This window comes from Rosa chinensis, chromosome 1 (assembly GCF_002994745.2).
Source record: "Rosa chinensis cultivar Old Blush chromosome 1, RchiOBHm-V2, whole genome shotgun sequence".
In the NCBI taxonomy this organism is placed as follows: Eukaryota; Viridiplantae; Streptophyta; class Magnoliopsida; order Rosales; family Rosaceae; genus Rosa; species Rosa chinensis.
Window position 1 is genome coordinate 30,593,447 of NC_037088.1, and position 20,750 is coordinate 30,614,196.

Here is a 20,750-nt window from a genome sequence, read left to right on the forward strand (position 1 = left end):
AAGTCTTTGTAAATCCTATCAATTTTATTGGGTAGAATTTGCTACATAACATTTCAAATACAGCTACAAAAACCCACATCACAAAAGAATGCTAGAAAGATTTTCAGAACTCAATATACAATCTACTCCCATAGCAACATTTCGCTTTCAGTTCATCCAATAGATTACACCAAGGACATCTAACTACTATCTCAAAACAGTGCACTAATATGACACCCCATGCAATGCATGGTCATGAACTCATGATAATGAGTGCCATGCTCAGTGGTTTGGGAAAGCTTTCATAGTTTCAAGGTGATCCAGACACTCCGGGGAAAAGTTCTGATATCTTATTGAAGACATCCATCACCTGAGACAAAAAGAAAACAGAAGATGTCATTATATACAATAATATCTTATATGATATACCACCCTCTAAAATTACATCGACTTGTTCCAAAGTTTGAAACCTCAAGCATCAATTTGAAGTCAAATTGCATGCAAATCATTTTGCACAATCTTCAAAAACAAAAGCAGATAAGAAACAGAGCAACACTTGAACATAGCCAAAAGTCGTATCTGATTGTACAAATGACAGTTGAGGGATTTACATATGGGATTTAGGTCTCAAAAGTTATACATGTGTTGAGTTGAGGGAGGTGTTGGTCCCAACACATATCATAACAATGCTATCTATATATGATTATATGTAGTACAGGAAATTGATTGTACAAGAAATAAATTGTATATATGTAGAACCTCAATAACCTTGCTATCTATATATACTATTATACTTCCCCTAGTTATCCAAAAGTTTGTCCAGCTCTAAATTGTAGATATAATAACAAAGCAAAACAATGAAAAAGAAATCTACCATACCTCCTTATCATTTTGATATTTTGCAATACTCATTGGATTCTGCGAACACTGCACAAGACACAAAATAATCTTGAAAATTAGTATGTTGTGCGACTCTCGTCATAAATTAAAAGCAACTCTGGCTATCACAAGCCATCATTCCTATTTACCCACCCATCTTATTTTCCCACACCCACCGACTTTTAAAAAGAAAAGTTAAAAAAAATTAATTTACTCCTCCCACCCACTTCACCAGTTCACCACGCTCTAGGGCAGGGGACATGTCTCGCCTTCCAATAGGAGTGCTTGGGTGCCTCTTTAAGCAACCCATGGTGAGGACACACCCCAAAATGGAAAGCCACTTGGACTAGCCTTTTTGAAAGTGGGATTTATGAAGACAGCTACTTTTTTTTTTTTTCTTTTAGTTTGTGTTTTGTCAACATCATCCTTGAATGTAACTTTACAGAATGATAAATTTGCTTAAAGGTACATTTTGAAAACCGGTGTTTTAGAAAAGAAAGGAGAGGCATTCTAAATTAATTCCAAGTAGTTGGCATTCTAAATTAATTCCAAGTAGTCTGGCAACACATACATCCATTATGGCAGCTTGAACTCTTGGATTTTGAAATGCCCTAGCAACGTCAGGATTGTCCATTATTTTTGAAATAACTTCCTCAGGTGTAAGCCCAATCTGATCTGTATAACATAAGCAAACATGAATTAACAAAATACAGACAGCATAACTTGTTCTATTCTATCCTGTTTAAAAAAAAAAAAAAAAAAAACCTTGTTCTATTCTATAGATGTCATATCTGAAATCCCCAAATTCTTATTCATTTCAAGCTCTCACACACCAACCTTAACCTCAGTACAAAAATAAAAATCAAGAACCAATCTTATGACTTTAAATCAGCGGTATCAAATCTTAGAATTCCTTGAGTGAGATGATGAAATCTGAACAGTCAAATGATAGCTCTTAATAATAGGGCAACCTTTGGCAAATTTGATACTCGATGTTCAAGTGTTTAAAGTTTGTAATATAACTAATAGCATTGCAATGAAGACATACTTATACGTTACAGAGTAGCCCATTTTATTTTCATAATTATGCTCAAAAGTGAAAGTTGTTTGCATGTTGTGTCACCAACATTTGAAGACCTCAACCTTCCGTTCAACATCTCAACCTTCCAAATGAAACCAGATTCTTGACTCACCCAATGTGGCTGTACTTATATTTTGTTGGCTGGGTAAATGGATTTGATGGACTTTTCCATTCATGTTACTTTTTAGTTTGTTGGCCAGCTTCATGACCAACACCCACGTCAAAATGGGAAACACATACATATTCAATGTTTGATCTTCCTTTTAGTCATCAAATATTAATGGAAAAAAATGGAAAAACACACACATCAAGTCAATGTTTGACCTTGCTTTTAGTTGCAAGATCAAATATTGATGAAATTACTCAATTAGACAATTTTGAACTAAGGTTTATACTGAAATGACCAAGTCAACAATGTAATTAGAGCACACCGATCTGGCAAGATGGAACTGATCCAAATTGCAGATTTGCGCCAATATCAAATTTAATCAGTAAATGAAGAAGTATACAGAAGATTAAGATAAGAGTTTTGGAAAGAATGACATTCGTGAGAGCCATTAAGAAATAATCCCAACTAAATTGAAAACCCAACACAAACTAACCTACTTTTTACTTCAAACTTACCAAACTGCTGCTTGACCTCTGGACTGCTAAGATCAAAATTTTTCAAAGAATCCATCATTCGATTGTCCCATTCACTGCTTCCAGCCATATTACGTCTGAGAGATATGTCAAACACAAAAATTAAATTGAAATCTTGCCAAGGGAAAATAATGACAAAAAAAAAAACACTAAAAATCATGCTGCTGCAGCATTGCAACAAATGAACAGCACCCAACCCATCCGCAAATGATAACTAAACAAAAAATAAATAAATAAATAAAGATGCAGGTAGAATGCAATACAAATCAAACCAAACGTTCATCATCCTAAACTTTAAACCCCATAAATTTTAAAAGTAACAATTCTGCAGTCTGCAGGCATGGCAAAGTTGAAGGGCAATATACACAATAATAACATTGTGCCTATTCAAATACAAGATTTAAAGACTTAGATGAACAGAAAAGATCAAAGTACCAGTAAATTAATATAAATCCATATAAGTTAACATATCAGAAATAGACACTGAAAGGTATAATGAATAGATGCATGGCCCAATAACAATCATGTTCAGAATAAACAATCGAACAGATATATTGAAAAATATTGCAATAAAAGAAGCAAGATCCCTAACTAAAACAAGCTGCTTTATTTATTTTCAAGGTGAAGAAATGATGTGTCCTGTCAACCATGGTCAAGGTTTTGTTACAGAAAGTGTGCTAACGTGCTGACTCTAACATGTTCAGAATGAACAACTGAACCGATATATTGAACACTTTGGCAACAAAAGGAGCAAGAACCCTAAAACAAGCTGCTTTATTTATTTTCAAGGTGCAGGGATGATTTGTCCTGTCAACCATGGTCAAGGTTTTGTTACAGAAAGTGTGCTAATGTGCTGACTCTTAGAATTTTGTGCTTGCATGGCATTTTATATTATAGTGATGTCAAAGACTCAAAGGTGAGGCATAGAGCGTTGACAATTCATATGATTCCCACCCTTTACTATTTCCACACAGTTGAAAGATCAAAGACTTTAAAATTTCTCTCTTTGAATTCGATTCAGAACCATCTAGCTTTTAGCAGATAATTCTTTTACTTTTTTTTATTGATGGGTAGTCTTCCCCCACCTTGAAAACATCGGGATTAGGTTGAGAATTATAATTGAGGACAAAGTCATAATTTGGGTCAAACTCATAAGCTGAAAAAATACCAAGTGAGAACAGAAATTGGGATATGTATATAAAGCAAAAGCAATAGGACTTACAACATGTCTTCTAGCTGTTGGCGATATTGTGGATTTTGTAGCATCCCTATCAAAACAGCATCTAATTAGTTTAATGAATCAAATGCTATGAGTTAAACATATAACAGTAAACAAACCACCCCTCCCCACTTCCCCAGCAAGTGGATAAAACAAAACAAAAAAAAACAAAAATATTTTAAAGAAGAAAAAGTTCTAGGTACAGATTAATGAATGGGGTAAATTCTTAGATAAAGCTGCATAAATGGACTTACATTTGAAAGTAGTGGGATTCCTCATCTCCTCAGGTAAATAGCTGCATAGATATGAACACAATTAACCTTCTTTCCAATGGATGCATGAATCTTTTATTTACACACACAAATAAACAACCACAAATTGCACAGGATGTTGATATTACACAAACAGTATATACAAGACCAAGCTGCATGCAAATTACATATACTGGGAAATTTTATGCAATCTCTAATTACTTTTATTGTCTTATAATCTACAACTTACAAAAAAATATAAATTCTATCTTAATGTGTCAACTGTAAATCATAATAATGATATAGCTAATTTTTCATCTTGAACCATAACAGCATGTTTAGGCAAAATCATTCATTTCAATAAGATAGCACAAAGAGATGACAAAAGGTAAATAATAGAAGATATATTACGGGTAAACCATCTTCTGTACAGTCGGATCTTCCAACATTTTCTCCAATGCTTCCACTGATAGAACAGAATTTTCTTTTCCTATCCATTAAGAAATGAAACCACAATTAAACTGCCTGGTATATATTCTAAAGATGCAAAATTTAGAAAAACAGAGAGGTATTTATGATCCACAGCAATTTAACCATAGCCACATTTGACACGTTGAAAGCAACAGACTATGATACACCAAGTGACAAGCAACTCAAATCACACTGAATAAACTTACACAGTTATGCAATGAGGACTTGTTGCATCTATTTACAAAATAGTTGACTAAGAACTGGAAAAACATGACTTAATACATATCATGTTAATTCACAAACAATATTGAATGATATCTCATTTTTCCACCCAACATGAAATCCCTGCCTCAAAATTGTAAATGCAACCCAAGTAATAAAAGGGCTCCATGTGGACGATTAATAAATATGCCCAAAATTATACCTTTCTGATGTGTAATGTCTTAATTTGCAAAGTTTCACATTGTCAAGTTGTTGCAAGTTCATCACATCCTAATTATATATTACCTCCAAATATATTGATGCATTAGATATGAATTCTCAGGCTAGAATATTATTTCCATACGAGTTAGGAGTGAGTAATAAGACCTTGTATGTAGGCTCCTTAATCTAAGTTACCAACCTTTTACAAGTAGCAGCTGATAGTAACTATTAACTATTTTCTTTTCATTATCTATCCTGTTGTCTTAGCGTATATATTTGCCTGTATCTTGAAGCCTGGCCTAGTCTTTAATATCAGGCCAGGCAGGCTCTGCTCAAAGCAAATATGAATACAATCAATTATCTTTCTGAGAGATGCATGAGTCTTTTATTTATACACACAAATAAATAAGGAAGCACAGAACCCTGTCCTATCATGGCCTAATTGACTGGACTAGGGCAGAGTATATATATCTAGGAAGCTCAGAACCACTACCCCAAGCAGAGCAGGCTGAAGTTAAACATCAGCAGGTCAGCAGTTTTAGATAAATGGTCTTTGTCACAAAATGTTACCAGAAGCTTGACTTTTAGATCTAGAAGCAAAGCTCACAAAATTTCAAGGAACTGCCAAAGTTACTTACCAGTATTTTGAGACCCCATGGGAGCATCTGTCCCCTGCTTAAAAGCAGCTCCATTCTGAGAACCCTTTATAACATTTGCCAACTATTAAAATCGGGATATTATTTGAAAACTGCATCATCTTGAGAAATATAACTAGGAGATACTTACTTCCACATTATTCTTGGCTTCCTTAGATGAACCTATTTCAGTATCTCGTAAGCTACTTTCAAAAGGACTCTGCTGCACAGTTTCTTCTGGAGTAACATCTACAAAAGCTGTAAGCAGAAGCAGCAATTCTCTCAGTTCTTTTGAAAGTAATAATTTCAATTCCAAACAAGGTAGCTTGTGAACAGTTTATTGCAATATTGATGGCCATCATTTGTAATGAAAATATCCAATCCAATAATGCAGTAAAAGATTAAGAAATTGGCAATATTCTGAAAGATTCACTGTAAGAAAATTAATATCATAAGCCATCACGCTTGCATGCAGCCAAGGCAGAAGCACCGACATACACGTGTACGCAGAAACACAAACACGAATGCAAACAAGCAGGAAAATAAGCTTGGTGAGGCTCGCAACTTCACAAAACTCATAAAACTTATGTTTCAATGCAAAGCCCACGATATCATTCTCACAAAGATTTTAAATCAAACATCACATCACAAATACTTAAATAGCAATCCCTGATCTCTGTCAACCATACTTTTTACATTACATCCCCCACAAACAGCAGGCTACCTCAAAATCAGCTCAGGACTTCTCTCTTTAAAACTATATGAGGTCCATGTATGGGCTACTAGTTGACTGATCATGATCAAAAGGCATGCAGTCAAAACATAAAGATAGTAAAACTTTTTCTAATAAATTCATGATAATGACAACAGAATTGTGAGAGGACATCAAAAGTAGTACCTCTTTATCAGAAAGCAGTTTGGAAAACTGAATAACATTGTTTTCAATTTCAAAATTATTCTCGACACTTTTGCATGAGAAAAGAAATTAGGAAAAAAAGTAAATATATACTTTAAGAGAACTTCCTTTGAAAATGTTTCTTAAAATAGACTAAGACAACAAGTCCACTGAAACCAATGACAATGCAGAAGTATTACCCAACAGTCAACAAAATATGTAAAAACAACTAAAAGACAAAGTACGGAGTCAGTCGATCATTGATCTCCATTTTCACATCATTTTGGTCATATTGGTTTTCTCATATAAAAAAAAGGAAATTTATTGCTTCTTGCAAAATCCTCATCGGTTAGAAGAGAACAAAAGCTTCAAAGTTCTATAGAAGAGAATTCACTCTTTTATGGCTGTTTGGGAAAGTTAAAAGCAATTACCATCTTATAATAAGATTCAATCGTACTAACCATTAACCCAATATAGTAACATATGAAAAGAGAATTTCATATGATGGATTAGGAGCCCAAGAAAAAGTGAATTCTTTTATAATAGTTTTCATGTTTAAATAATAAGTAATAGAACACACATTAAAGGGCATAAGAACCATTATCAGACTTGAAACCTTCCATGGAAGAGACAATGATATTTAGCTATAATAGAAACAATCTAAGATTGAGAAACTGAGCTATACAAAATTATGTATGCAACATAAAGTAGAGACTGGTTAGAATGATAATTCATACCATAACTTTTCTGTTCTTTCTTTGGTTTTTCTTCGTCTTTGACATCAGTAGCAGGTGTGGAAGGAGTGGCTGACGAGGCTGATGAGGCTGGTGGTGATTCATCTACTCTGGTTGCAGATACATCTGTGAAAGAAGGTTGAGCAGATGCTGAAAATGGTGAGGCAGACGGCGATCCTGGAGCTGCTGGAAATGGAAAAGGTGATCCCGGAGAAAATGCAGCATTACTGAACTGGTCATTTTGTGAATTCATCTGGCCCATCACAGTCTTAAAAGCTTGTTGCATTGCATAATTCTGAAAATTGATTCACGATTGTTCAGGGAAGAAACATAATAAAAATGAAAATAGACCAGTATTGTTTGGATTTAGAAGTTAAATGAAATGGACCAGTCTTGTTTGGATCGCAGGTGACCTAATTCGCAAATTGGGCCATAGCATTTCTATATCTGTTTTACCATGTCAATTTTTTGTAAAATCATCAGTACTCTTTGAACGGACAAGCCACTAAGATTTCCACTCTGAGTGTTTCAAGATCTAGGAAATGAATACTTGAAGAGGAATACATGAAGAACTAACCTGCTCCGCCTATCTAAAAGCCATTTAGATGCCCCTAACTAGCATAATAAAATCAGTAGAAGTCCCTCATCTAGTGAATGCTTTCCCAAGTAGTAAGCATATTCTAACAGGCAAGTGACATAATTAAACCAGGAGAAATATGTCCCAAGTAAAACAAAGTCCTTTCTAATCACCAAAGCACAAATCAAATAGGAGGCCAAATAGATAGTGTGTGTGTGTAAGTTCGATTAACACTGAAATTAGTGAAAATTTTGTCTTACTGTCTATATCTAGAACTTTGAAGGCAAATGTCATCACCCAAAACATAGGCTACATGTAATTGGGAGTGATCGGTGATATGGTTCAATTGCTTCATGTTAAGAGTTGAAGTTGTACAATTATCAAAAAGGACAAAACAAGGGCCTTCAATCTTATCACAATTGTTAAACATGTTAAAGGCAACTCTAATAGTGACTTTTCCCAACACCAAAAGCTTAAAAGTTCAAAAAATGCAATAGTAGATCCATAATTTGTAGGAGGGAAACACGCACCTTTAACCTTCCAGCAGCCTGTTATTACAAATCAACTTGTCAAAAATACAGTACAGATGAGTTGGTCTAATGAATGTATAACTTATCAAACAGAAAACATGCAAATAATTGTTGTCCTCACCCATGAAAATACTGCAGAAAACGCAACACCAACGCCAATCCAAAATAGAGGTGATCCTCTAAACAAACGAACAAACAGGTGAAAAGATTATTAGGTTATGACTGTTTGGGCACAAGGGTTAAACACAAAATATCTGAGAAAATTAAGAAGAAATGATTACGTATTGGAGGGTGGGGGAGGTACTGAGAATTGTGGGTTGACACCAACAGAAGATGTTTCTTGACTGTTCGAGGAAGAAATGCTTGCAAAACGTTCCACTTGTAACTTTGTTGCAACTGTATTAAAAACATACAACAAAAGAACCATGTCAGTAAATATGTACAAAAAAGTACTTCTAAAATTACAGGTTAAAGAATGATTATCCTCATGAACCAGTATTACAGATGGATTAAAAATTCCAAAAGTTTCTAATACCTAAAATAGTAAATCTTGTTATTAAGTATTAACTACATCAAGAATACATATCAGTAAGCTAAGATCATCTCTTGTTAAGATCAAGCAGCCAGGTTCAGCATCAAAGAATGAATGTGCAAGAGGGTCATCTTTATTCCTTCAAAAGTAGGGGGAATAAAAAAGGACCTGATGCTTAAAGAAAATCTTTCTACTTCGTAACCTTCTTCTCAGATCCGGAACTCAAAGGACACTTCATAACATAGGATTTTGGATTGGTTACTCGCTACTGGGAGGGTCAAAATCTGTGGTCATGTTCAATAGAGGCGGCCTTTGTTTGCTTTTCACCTCATTGGTGTATTCTATATTTCTATGTAAAGCTGGGGAGAAGTGTAGATGAATTCTTTATCTACTTCCTGTTTTCTTACCAACTGTCGCGTGAAGCTGGTTAGGGAAATTGACTCTGGCGTGTTCTGTCTTTCCAGGCTTTAAAAAAGGAAAGAAAGCCAAAACCATGTGGGGCTGCCTATTGATAGCAGCTTAACGGGTTACATTGACGGAGCACAATCGACTAATATTCTATGTGATGGGAATGCAAGAGTTTTGGGATTGGGTGCAATTTCAGCCTGCTCCATGGGCAATGGTTACTACTGTTTTTCAGTCTATTCCCATTCTTTGTTAGTCTCTGAGATTTTGTAGTTGTTTATGTTAGCATTTGGATTCCTTATCCACCTTCTTTAAATACTTCTTTTGTTCTAACAAAATCTCTGCTTCTACTCATGAAAAGCAAAAAAAAAAAAAAAGCCAAAAACTAAACTAAAGCTGAAAGTCTCCGGCGGAGCCACCAATACTATTATCTTATAGCTAATCTTGAAGAGCTTTTTCTTCCCAGTTCATTAGCAATTCAAAAAAAAAAAAAAAAAAGACCCAAGTTCTTATTTTGCTAATTCGAAAGTGATTGATTTACTATGGAAAGATTATGGAATTGACTTCTCCCAAGGTTGTAGTTGCGCATTCAGAAACCTATAGAATTCACTTCACACACACACACACACACACTATTGACTATTGGAACCCAATGCAACGCATAGTGCAGTAGCAATTATCTATCCGATAGCAAAAACTAAGTACGCAGAAGCCAAAAGTACCTGGTTGATTCGCGGCAGGGAGTCGAACACTGACTCTGGAATTTTGGGAATTGAGAGAGGCTCTGAGACTGGCGGAGCATCGGAAAAGAGTGAAGCGATGAGACGAGGGAACGATTCTGGGCGGGTTTAACTGGAGAGGAGGAGAGCGAGGGAGTGAGTGAGGAAGAGAGAGTGACATCATGACCACCACCGCCTTCAGCAAAGGAGCTCTGTAATTGTATCGGCTAGTGTTAAACCTAAGGCTTCCAGTACACTAGTAGGGTTTTCCGAACAAGAAGAACCTTAATGGCTAAACCCAAATCCCCCCTCTGTTTTTTCTTTGGGTTTTCTCTTTTGTTCTTTTGTCTTTTGTAGCGGTGACGATATCGATATATTTACACAGTTCGTTAGTATGAAAAAATAAATAAATAAAAAGTTTTAAAAAGTTTTAGAAAAGTTCCTAAAGCTTAGGATATCATACAATTTACTCAAAGGTCTACCATATGTGACTAGATGGCATTTTAGAGCAACTATATATCCATAGAGTAAGGGTAATTCTTTTTTGTGTTTTTTTTTTAAAGGATAATTGCTAATCTACTAACTAAATTGGTACTACCAATTCACGGTTCATCCAAAATTGGCAATTGCCTCTAGTATACACAATGCACCAATAAAAGGCATTTGATAAATCTGGAATATTTAGTGTCAATAATGGCTATCATGTTGCTAGGAATTTTGTGGCTCAAGTCTCCCAGCCATCGTCCTCTTCTACTAATAATGATTTGCATCTACTTTGGAAAAAGATTTGGAGTGAAGGAGGCGCTTAGCAAGAAAATTCATCTGGAGGATGAGGCCTGTGTGTTTTGCACAACAATTGTAAACTGAACACACAATTCCACCAAGATACACACACACACACACACACACACGTATAGTCATCATGGGTAAAAATAAGGGTTGCAAATAAGGGTTTTGCTCCACGAAACTCAGATCTCTCGGCATCTAAAGCTTGCAACTTTCTTCTTGTCCGACGGCGCTCATGGTCTGCGTTTGGTCCGCCTCGTCGGTCAGGAGCTGCTGCCGGACGGAAATTTGAATACTACATGCCTGAGGGCTCCTTGGAGAGGGGTTGAATCGGGTTTTGGGCTGGATGGGTTTGGCAACAAGTCTCAGATGCCATCTTCCTTGCAGTGGTTGTGTGTACTTGCGCGTCTTCCAGATCTGGGCAAGGCTTAAGGATGATGGATCGGAGGGCACGACGGTGTGGTGAAGCTGGTTCGTGGAGACGCGGCTCGCAGTGTGTATCGAGATGGCGTTGCTGCTTGAGGTGTTGGCGGCTTGGGGCGGGGCGGCTTGAGACGAGGCGATGAAGGTCACGGGGGCGTAGGCGGGACAGCTTTAGGTCGCGGCAGAGGGACTGATGGAACTGCACCATAATTGTACTTCTGGCTAGTGGAGTGGAAGATGAAGTTTGGGCTGGGTCAAGCCAATCTTTGCTGGGCCTGAGTTTGGGCCTCTTGTCATGGGGCTGCCCTCTTGGGCTGCAGTTTCTGCCCTAGTCCTTTTTATGTTTTAGTAAGTCTAGTTACAATAATTCCCTTTGTTTTAGGGAACTCTATTGCTTTTGTTTTTAGGGCAACTATAAGTTTTATTTTTAGGCTTGCTTATTTACTATGTTATTTCATAGTCTGTAGGCTTGCTTAAATAAGTGAGCATGGGTACCGTCAAATGATTGGACATAATCTATGTATCGCTGTGGTTTTCCACAAATTCTTTATCTCCCCAGAGATAGTAGAGGGAGGATATGTAATGGTCCTTTCTGGCCTGAGGATTAATATATATAGACATGATATTCTTCCAAAAAAAAAATATATATACACACACACACACACAGAGTCATTCACTCAGGGATGCCACTAATACCAACTATAGTTCACAATTACAAAACCCGTAAAAAATTATTTTATAATAAAATTTCATTTTTACTTACCTATGAACCGTAGATGATCAAGTCCATATAATTTAAAGCAAATATTATCTATGAAAATGATTTACCAATTAAACAAATAATTCCGACTAATAAAGTAATTTTATTCATAAATGAACTTCGTGAGATTTACTTACCTCAAAATTCCTGCCGCTTCTTCACACTACTTAGGTAATTACAGAACGTACTCTGTTAAGCACCTAAGGAAAATACAGCCTCTATTCAGTACACGAATCACCAAAATAATTAAATTCCGAAACTCCCGAAACAATCTAAAATCCGAAAGTGACACCAATCGAGGAGAAACTTCATCCGAGACCACCCAAAGTCTCCTGAACACTTCTACGGTTAATATAACAAAGCTATAAGTCAATCGGAGGCCGTATCCTCACAAATCGAAAACCGAGACAATCAAAAACAGTAAAAACCCTAACAAATTCATCTGAACGCCGAAAATTACGTATTATATATCGAAATGCTCGTATCGATGAGTAGATGATAAATAAAACCAGAAACTGCCCCCGACCTGGCCGGAACACCACCGGTGGCCAAACTCAAAATCACAACAATCCAACTGTCCAAAATGGAGTTTATACTACGAGAATCAACTTTAATACCTGAGATTTTGGCTAGTTTGACCGAGATCGACTGGGATCAAGCCCGCAAGCCGGAGTTTATTGTTCACTTCGAGTTGACTATTTTCTAGTGAAAATCGTCCACAACCACTACCATGGATTGAAAGAGGAAGCTTGCACGTACCTAACAAGACTGGTTTGAGCCGCTGCCATTGCCGCATGAGGAAGTTTCGGTCGGGTCCGACTGCCTCTACCTTCGCCGCCTTGATGTGTTGTCGTGGGTGAGATATGAAGCACGCTACCACCATAAGGAAGACGGCGAGGCTAGTCTGAGTCGTTCTTGGCTGGTCCTGTCACCGGAGGTGGCTGGAATTGGCAGAAAAAGTAGGGTCGGGTCGGCCGGGTACGGATCGGGTCAGTCGAAAAACTTGGATAGTGAGGGTTTTATCCAAGAGAGAAAAAAAAAAATTTCCAAATTCTGAAATTTTTGGAATTATGAAAAAAAATTCTGAAATTTCATATTTATAGGAAAATTTCCAAAAAAAAAAAAAATTCCGTCGCCCATATCTTTCTTGTACGAACTCCGATTTTCGCATTTCACATGTCCACTAACTCATATCGATCTACTCTACGACTTTCATGAAGGAAGATTTTGGAGAAACTCAACGAATAAAAAAATCAACCCTTTGACTCCTCAAAAATAAAACGTTTCGAGTAATTATTCGTCCAAAACACTTCCGCTTCACCCTCAATCCCCAAAATCCTACTAACGAACACTTTATTAATTCCAGGAAATTAATAACGAATTTCTGAGGTCTTACAAGGATTTATTCAGGATGTCCTCTATGAAGATTTATGTAATATTTCTATGAGTGCTCGAGGTATTGATACTATGTCCCCCTCGATGCGACAAATTCATATTAATAATAATTTAGTCATGGGGATGAGTTTCCTAGCTTGACTGGGTTCCAAACCCCTTATTAAAAAAATAATAAAATAAAATAAAATAAAAGGGCAATTTGAGTGTCACTCTACCATTCACATTTCAAATTCATTAATTCAAAATAATGTTAAACTTTTTCTTTTTTTTTATTAGATAAACAACTCAAATGCTATAACTAGTCTTTCGTGAGTTGAACTCACAACCTCCCATTTACGAAGGGGAAACTATGTCACTAGACCAAATGAACTGGGCAAAATAACGTTAAACTTATAATTTGATTAATTAATTAATTAATTAATTAGTTAATAATGGGATTAACCATACAAGATTAATTTTTTAAAAAATAATGAATAATTTTTCATACCAAATCAAATTCTATATCAAGTATAGATATCATCATCCTTAGAAGAAGAAAAAAAATTATGACACTTGATAAGATTATCGACCAATCTTTATTTGCTATGTGTCGATTTTAGATAAAGATATCTTTATCTTACATAAAAAAAATTTGATTTCTGATAAGATAATCGCCGATTCTTCATTGACACATGTCTACTATGGACATCGTTATCTTCTAAAAATATATCTAGGGTATCTGATAAGATTTTTGACCTATATATATCTAACATGTGTAAATATCCTAATTTTTTATCTTTCAAGATTGGTAATAAATAAGCTTCAGACTTCATGATTTACTCACACATTCCTCTCATTCTACACCTATATTTCTTTTGAAATCTTATCATCCATCTCATTTCTCCTCTTTCTGATAGAAGAATTGAACAAATGGTTGTTAGATAGGAGCATGAAAATATGGAAGAGCTCGACCGGATTCAAGCTACAAACTCTCAAGCAGATGCAATGGTGGTGCAAAATCAATTATCAGAGACACCTAGAGGGTGTAATTCACGACCTAGTGGTGCCCTAAATGTTAAAAGACATAAAGAAGTCTGAGATCAATTTCTTCTGGAGGATTATTTTGTCGAATGTCCATGTAAGATGAAGCAGGCTTTCGGAAGCGACACGTAATGCAAAAACATATCTTCTAATGTATAATGGAGGACCTTTGCAACCTCGATAGTTTCTGGGTGCAAAAAGCAGATGCTATTGGCAAAATGAGATTGTTTCCCTAACAAAAATGATAGGTGCATAAGAATGCTTGCATATGGTGCAATTGCTAATCAATGTGATGAAATTGCTAGAATGGGGGCCTCTACAACATTGAAAGTCTTGAGAAATTTTGTAGACAAATCGAGTTTCTTTACGCTGGGTGGTTCCTTTGTCCTCCTAATCTCGTTGACTTATATAAGCTTCTCAACATAGGACAACACCACAGTTTTTCAGGCATGATTGAGAATATCGACTACATGCATTGGGAGTCGAAGAACTGCCCAACCGGCTGGGCTAGAGCTTTCACAAGTCAAAAGGGTAGACCAATTATCATTCTTGAAGCAGTGGCGTCTTACAACACACATATATGGCACGTGTTCATCGGAACCCCTGGAGCTCAAAATGACCTCAATATGTTCAAGTGTGTTCAACACACATACATTCTTGGTGCATCCAATATGTTCAAGTGTGTCATACGTGAAACTGCTTCTCTGGTTGAATTTGAGGTCAATAACAAAAAGTACACCCAATGATTACTACTTCGCTAATGGAATATACTAGTGGTAGTTGCCTTTTGCCAAAACAATATCGAACCCCAGAACAAAAGAGGAGAAACAATTTTCAAAATAACAACAGGCTTATCGCAAAGATGTAGAAAGGTGTTTTAGTATCATCCAATCTCGATGAGCCATACTCCTTCACGGTGCTAGGTACATTGTTTAAATTAGGGATATTTGAACCATCATGCTAAGTTGTATCATTCTTCATAACATGATTGTGGATGATGAGTTTGTTGAGGAAGAATTTGTCAAGTCTCAAGAAGATGATCTAATGAATCCAGCAATGGCAACAGTCTATAATCGGCCTGTGGATCCCGATACTAGAGAACGTATTCCTTTCAAACCGATGGGGAGATATGGACAGAACCTTCCTGCATTCATGGATCGTGAATTTCAGGTAGAGTCAGCCTACCTCCATAAATGCCTACAAGATGATTTGGTGAAGTACAATTGGAACATGGATGGTAATTGAGTATGAATCACCACGATTTAGGACTTAGCTAGACCTGAATAAATGGTGGTTTGTAATTTTAATTAATATATGTTTTATATTATTTGTAATTTTAATCGATGTTTATTTATGTTTGATGATATGGTTTGGTTTGACATCAATAACATTACTGTGATTGGAATTTCATATTTGTTATCATTATTATTCTTGTCATGTTTATTTATTAATTTATTCAAAGCATAAAATTTTTATTTCATGAAATCAAAATTAAAGAAGTGAAATTTAGATTACATAAATAGAAACTTAATTTCCTAATAAACATTTTATTATTTAGTATCTACAAAATAAAATTAGTCGAATTGGGATATGTAGCAACCGCTACCACCATCATCGCACATTATTTTCAGTTTTTCACTATATCACTGTTCCTCTTTTTTCACCAAACCTTTGATTGTAGGGTCATGGAATTAATATCCATGGCCATAATTTTTGCATCTTCTTTCACCTTTTCAAATTCAAATACTTTCTATGTGTGAGTAGTCATTTCCTCGTTTCTTCTCTTCACTAGGTCAACAGAAGCTTGGGTTGATTCGGCCATGGCTTTGATGGCAAGGACAATACTTTCTGCGGCATCTTGCCCCTTCTTTCCTTTTTTGGATCTCTTTTGTCCCATAGGTCTTGGCTCGTAGCTTCAGGGAGTCTCCAAAACTATATCATCATCAAGTTAATTGGAGACTCATGTCACGCCCCTGATTTTTAACACAAATAAAAATGGATATATAATCCCATAATGATACATGCGCGATTGTTCTGCCATCAATACAAAATACCTGGAAACTTTTTCGCTTTAACTACACACATATTGATGCACTAAACCTACTATGTCAATATTGACCCACACCACAAAGTCATATATTACATAAGCTTACGAATTAAATTGTCAACAACAAGATAAAATGTAAATACTCCTCAGAGCTTACTACAATGGAAGTCTAAATAACGGTAAAGTCACAAAATTTGCTTCCTACCGTTTAGCTGCAAGTATGCAACCCCAACTTCAGCCACGATTATCCTGACCTGCAGGATTAACCCTTACACCGTTTGAATGGTGCACCGGGTTATCACACAACAAACCAGGTAAGCTTTTGCAAGCCCGTATGAGTAACTCAAAACAACTCACACCAGAATCACGGGATGAACCCCGCACGTTTCAATTGAGAAACCAATCACATTTTATTCTTTTAAAGCATGAAATAAAGGAGAACAACTCACACTTTAATTTCCTTCAAAATCGAAATAAAAGAAAGCAACTTAAACCTTAGTTTCTTTCAAATCGAAGCATAGAAAACAACTCACTTTTTTATTTCTATCAATCGTACCAAATCGTACCATAGAAAGCAACTCACACTTGAATTCTATCAATATAACATAGAAAGCAACTCACACCTTGATTTCTATCAATCGTACCAAATCGTTAATAAGGAAACAACTCACATCCTATTCCCTAAAAACACATAATGTCATGAGTTATCAATAACCAATTCCCGTTACCCCATGAATTACCTATATGGCAAACAGACTAGAGCTCTAACTGAAACGTAACCACTCGTCCGGCAAAGACGTGATTACCTGATATTCTGCCCAAGGTCATAGACCTTCAGTCCTCGGGCCGCACAGTCCCTTGGAGCAAATCATTAAGCAGTCGCATTGGACTCAAAATCATTAAACAAATTTCAACGCTTTTGAAAACAATCGAAATCAACATTTCCATAATCATTGTTTTCCGAAAAGCCACAAAACAATAAAAAGCATCATTTCATGGATATTGTTTTCATACCCATATCTCAACGCTTTTCAAAACAAATCGAAATCAATCATTTCCACAATCATTTGTTTTCCAAAAGCCACAAAACAATACAATAAAATGCATCAATTCATGCCTATTGTTTTCCTCAATCCACAAACCACCAAAACATATATATTTCACGTAAATATATATATATACGTAGTCATCCGCTCAGGAATGCCTACTAATACCAACTATATTTTCCAGTTACTAAATAACTCTCAAAATAAAGGTATTCCGTTCATTAATGAACCTTGTGAGATTACTCACCTCGAAACTCCCGCTGTGTCTTCAACCAAGAACAAAGCAGCCAATCCCCAAAACAACCATCCAAAATACTTCGTCAAGTACCTAATCACATACGGTTTCCACTCAATAACAATTCACAACCGATTTAAGTCTGAAACCCCTGTTTTGAACTAAAATCCCCCAAAGTGGCACCAATCGAGGCAAAACCACATCCGAGACCTCCCAAAGTCTTTGGAATACGTCCACGATCGATATGACCAAACCACAAGTCGATCGGATGCTCGAATCCTCACGGATCAAATAAATCAACCGGTATGAAATCGTAAAAATCATAACAATTTCATACGAACTTCAAAATATGCGTATTATATATCAAAACGCTCGTATCGACGAGTAGAAAACATATAATACTAGAAACAGCCCCATACATGGCCGGAACACCGCCGGAATGCAGCCACAGGCAGTGGCGCACCGCTGCCGGACAAAACTCAATATTTCACAAAACTCCCAACATCAAAGTTCTTCATCTAAGCATGCTTGTGAACTTTTATAACTAGCTCGAAGTCAGAAAACAAGCATAAAGGGTCGAAAACTACCTCACAAGCTGTGAACAGTAATCCAAACTGAGTTGAACCAAGTTTTACGTGAATCGATCCAAACAACCACCAATGATCGATCAAGGAGGCTGCTCTGAGCTCCCCAAGCTCAACTTGAAGTCCCGCCGATGTCGGAGATCGGAGAACCGATCGGGTCCGAAAACACCTAACTACGCCGCCTTCTACCGCCGCCACCACCGAGAATCGGTGCTAGAGGACACCACAGGGACGACCAGATGGAGGAGACGATCCTATCTGGAAAGTTTCGTCGCCGGAGACCGCTGCAGGTCGCCGGAAAAGCCGGGTCGGGTCAGTCGGATTACTTCGATAATGAAGGTGTCGACCGAGAGAGAAGAGAGAGAAAAGTGAGCTTCCGGAAATGGAAGAAATGAAAATAGTAAGTTTCAAACTTCTATTTATACCGAAATGGAAATTCTTTCCAATGGCCATAACTTTCTCATAGGAACTCTGATTCTCGCGTTCCACATGTCCACAAACTCGTATCGACACACTCTACAACTTTCATGAGGAAGTTTTCGAAGAATCCCAACATATAAAAAGTCAAACTTCACACGACCCCCTAAATTGTGAAATTCGAATATTTATACGTACGAAAACCATTCCACCTCACATACAACTTACGAATAAAGCACAATACCAAATATTCATACAATTGGTCCATTATTAACTACCAAAATTTAATAACGAAAATCCAGGTCATCACAACTCATTTTGAGAAGCACTAGCTGTCGAATATGACTCCGGTGGTTGAGGATTTGATGGTGGATCTTTGAAACACAGGTGGTGCTTAATTACATTCCAACATCCAAATTTATCAAAGGGCTTGGGATATTTTTTTCATGAAGATCCTTTGAGTTTGATTTTCCTAAAGAAGGAGAATGAAACAATATAAATCCAACATTTGTAAGGAAAAATATAACTTAAAAACATAAATAATAATAATAATAATAACCATAATATAAAAATTAATAGTACTGGCGGAAAAATGTGAACCTCATTTATTTGATTGGTGCCACTTGCTATACAGTTACATGAAGTCATTTGTGCATTGTGCCAATCTTTGTGCATTTTTTTTTCAACCCTTGAAAATGAGATTAGAGAGCTTGAGGAGTTTGGATGCTCGGTGGACCTACCCAATTATTCATGTAATTGGCGTGAACTTTTTCCCATAACTCAGTGGTGGTTATAGCTTTGCCGGTGATGGGGCATACAGTCGTACGTGCCCACAAATCGCATAATTGAATTTCTTCATCAACTTACCAATTAGAACCCTGATCTCCCATTGTTGGATAACAATAGAAGGAAATGAAGAACTAAATGATGGAGGAAGAAGATGAGGAGAGGGTAAATGTTTAAAAACTTTGGTGTGAGAAATTAAGATGAGCTTTAGAAAAAATATTAATTTAGATTTTTTTATCCTCCAGGTAATTTTTTATGTAAAAAGAAAAAAGAAAAAAAAAGGATTAAATACTTGTTACTCCTCAAGTTTTTCCCTGAAAAACAATTTAGTCCTTCGCCTTTCAAATTAAACTGGATAATCCTTATTCTTTCTAATTCTCACACAACAGGTCTAAAATGACTATTCTACCCCCAAGTTCCTTTTTTTATTTTTTCTCTCTCTTTTTGATTTATTTTTTCTGCTTTTCTCTCTCTCCCTATCCACAGATCGATCTTGTCCTCCTCACTATTCTCTATAATTTCCCATCTCTTTCTAGCTTCTTCTCTTCACCATAAATTCCCAAAATGATGGCGGCGCTTTACCTGGAGAAGCTTCAAATCGGCGAAATTGTAGAGGAAGATCTTTTGGACCAGAACGACGACGATGCAGTCAAGGAGGAGCTTGACGGCTTTGACCTCGGAGCAGAAGGAGAGCTCGCTGATGCAGCGGGACTGGTGGCCGTCCCAAATCATAACCTTGTTGGGGGAGTAGAGGGGGTCGGGGCCGTCGCCGACGATGGTGAGGATGTTGCAGTGGAAGAGCATCTGGACCAATCCGATGGAGCCGCGTGGGCCGAAGTCGTGGCAGAATATCTCACGGAAGGGGTCGTAGTTGTAGATGCGGAAGCCGAGGTCGATGCCGGTGGCAAAGTAGCTGTGGTCCTGGCTGAAGTAGAGGTTGAACAGCTGGGCCGGGGGAAGAGTCGGAGTCGGAGTCCGGTTTTGGGCCTGGGAGGGACAGTAGGAGTCGTCAGGTATGCAGTCGGAGGCCATTAAATCGAGGACATGGAATTAAATGGGAGAGAAAGGAGAGGAGGTAGGGGTGATGAAGGAGAGGCAGGGGCACTTGAGCCAGAGGAGGTGGAGCAAGTGTGGGCCGCAAGTAGAGGACACAGGTTGGAGATCTCGTAGCCGGAGTTGGTGGTTAAGTTGGACATCAGGGACTGGACGATGACGAAAAAGGAGGAGGAGGGGAGGAGGTCCTTGAGGGAAGTGTAGGACTCGAGCTTTTGAGGGACAT

The 20,750-nt window shown here is 37.1% G+C and overlaps 1 protein-coding gene across 2 annotated transcripts; it reads right to left on the reverse strand.

The window, feature by feature from the left end:
* Positions 1–5: 5 nt before the first annotated feature.
* On the reverse strand, positions 6–10,312 carry LOC112194688 (protein TIC 40, chloroplastic). Of its 2 annotated transcripts, none has more exons than XM_024334911.2 (14): positions 9,976–10,312; positions 8,598–8,712; positions 8,438–8,495; positions 8,317–8,334; positions 7,213–7,504; positions 5,732–5,838; positions 5,584–5,647; positions 4,463–4,541; positions 4,055–4,095; positions 3,804–3,849; positions 2,564–2,658; positions 1,430–1,533; positions 859–906; positions 6–349 (listed from the first exon to the last, which is right to left on the reverse strand). In XM_024334911.2, exons 1-14 carry the CDS (start codon positions 10,154–10,156, stop codon positions 290–292), a joined length of 1,308 nt encoding a protein of 435 aa, XP_024190679.1. In that variant the 5' UTR covers positions 10,157–10,312; the 3' UTR covers positions 6–289. The 2 variants fall into 2 exon arrangements, with proteins under 2 accessions (XP_024190679.1, XP_040364255.1); XM_040508321.1 differs by having other exon boundaries at positions 859–927.
* Positions 10,313–20,750: the final 10,438 nt, after the last annotated feature.